The 1,301-nt window shown below is 34.7% G+C and overlaps 1 protein-coding gene across 1 annotated transcript in view; it reads right to left on the bottom strand.

The window, feature by feature from the left end:
* Window positions 1–1,029, bottom strand: part of LOC119582051 (CDGSH iron-sulfur domain-containing protein 3, mitochondrial-like) — a 2,384-nt gene extending 1,355 nt beyond the window's left edge. Inside the window, exon 1 of the mRNA XM_037930292.1 lies at window positions 830–1,029. Within this exon, the coding sequence (XP_037786220.1) occupies window positions 830–892 (63 nt within the window). The 5' untranslated portion in view covers window positions 893–1,029. The remainder of the gene's footprint in view (window positions 1–829) is intronic.
* Between the last annotated feature and the right edge of the window lie 272 nt (window positions 1,030–1,301).

The following is a 1,301-nucleotide window of genomic DNA, read 5'->3' on the forward strand; positions in this document are numbered from 1 at the left end:
GTTGTGGAGGTAAAGATATTTATACAAACAGCATTTTCTCCCTGTCATTCCCTTAGAACATTAGCAATGCTAATTTATATTACATATTCGAAAATTACGATGAGAACTAGAAACAAATTAATATAAATATAAATAACTAAGTATAAATAATTATAAATAATAAAACATAAGTTCATATACACAGACAAATAATATAAACACACACAAGCACCGAAACACAAATTATCAAAATATAAGCATTTATTTAGACATTATAAAAGTAAATATTAATACTAGAATTCAGACTCGAATATTGCTACCGAAAATTCGCCACTGACTGCAAGCATACAAGCAGACCATTCCGATAGGGATAGCAGACAATACCAAAGATAGCACTAATTTACAAAAGAATTCCTTCATCTAAATATTGGCCTACACAATAAATCACTCTGCGATTGATTAATTTTAATGAATGCCTTTTTTCTTTTCCAGTGTTTGCCCTTTTATCGTGTAAAATTGCATTTCTTTGTTTCATTTGTTAAGAGGTGATTTCCTGCTCAACCTCAACAATAGATTTTCTAAGAATTGACGAGTCATCGTTTGCAAGGTCACCACGTCCTTATTTCTGCATAATTTGCTTCACATATAGAATAAATGTCGAGTAACGTCTCGCTCAGTATCATCCGCATTATCAATTATCAACAACTTTCCGAAATATCTCAAACAATCCATAAACATGTGCAAAAATTAGAAATAAAAGATACATAATCAATACGTCTAAGGCCTATCTTCCACATCTACCAATAACACGAAAACCTTCACAATTTATCCTCAACGTTCAATATCTTACCGTAAAAAGACACCTCCTACTGGCGACGAAGGGGATTCTCACGAGACTCCGCACTGAAGCCATGGTATGCCCACCGATGCCCACCTCCAACGCGACTGGGAACCCGCTCCTTCTTTCAAAATCTCCCCCGAAATGCGAGAGGAAGTTAAGGTTGATGCTCACTCGTGCTTCTCTCTCGTCGCAGTGAAATAGGCAACAGTGTCTTGTGTTTACGGTTTCGACACAGAAAACTTGGACCTTGAAACCCTAGACTATTGTAATCCCACGGCGGTTTCGACAAGGAAAACTTAAAAATTTGAGGGCCTCGAAACCCTAGACTGTTGTAATGTTATAAAGTTTGAATATTTTATTGTTTCTCTTTTTGGTTTACAAAAGAAAGGCGATCTGGCAGAATTGAATTAATCTAGAATTACAGATCTTTGTCAATGATTCTTATAGTGAAAAATACATTAAGTAATGATATATATAATTT

The sequence above is a fragment of the Penaeus monodon genome, chromosome 15 (assembly GCF_015228065.2).
Source record: "Penaeus monodon isolate SGIC_2016 chromosome 15, NSTDA_Pmon_1, whole genome shotgun sequence".
Lineage (NCBI taxonomy): Eukaryota > Metazoa > Arthropoda > Malacostraca > Decapoda > Penaeidae > Penaeus > Penaeus monodon.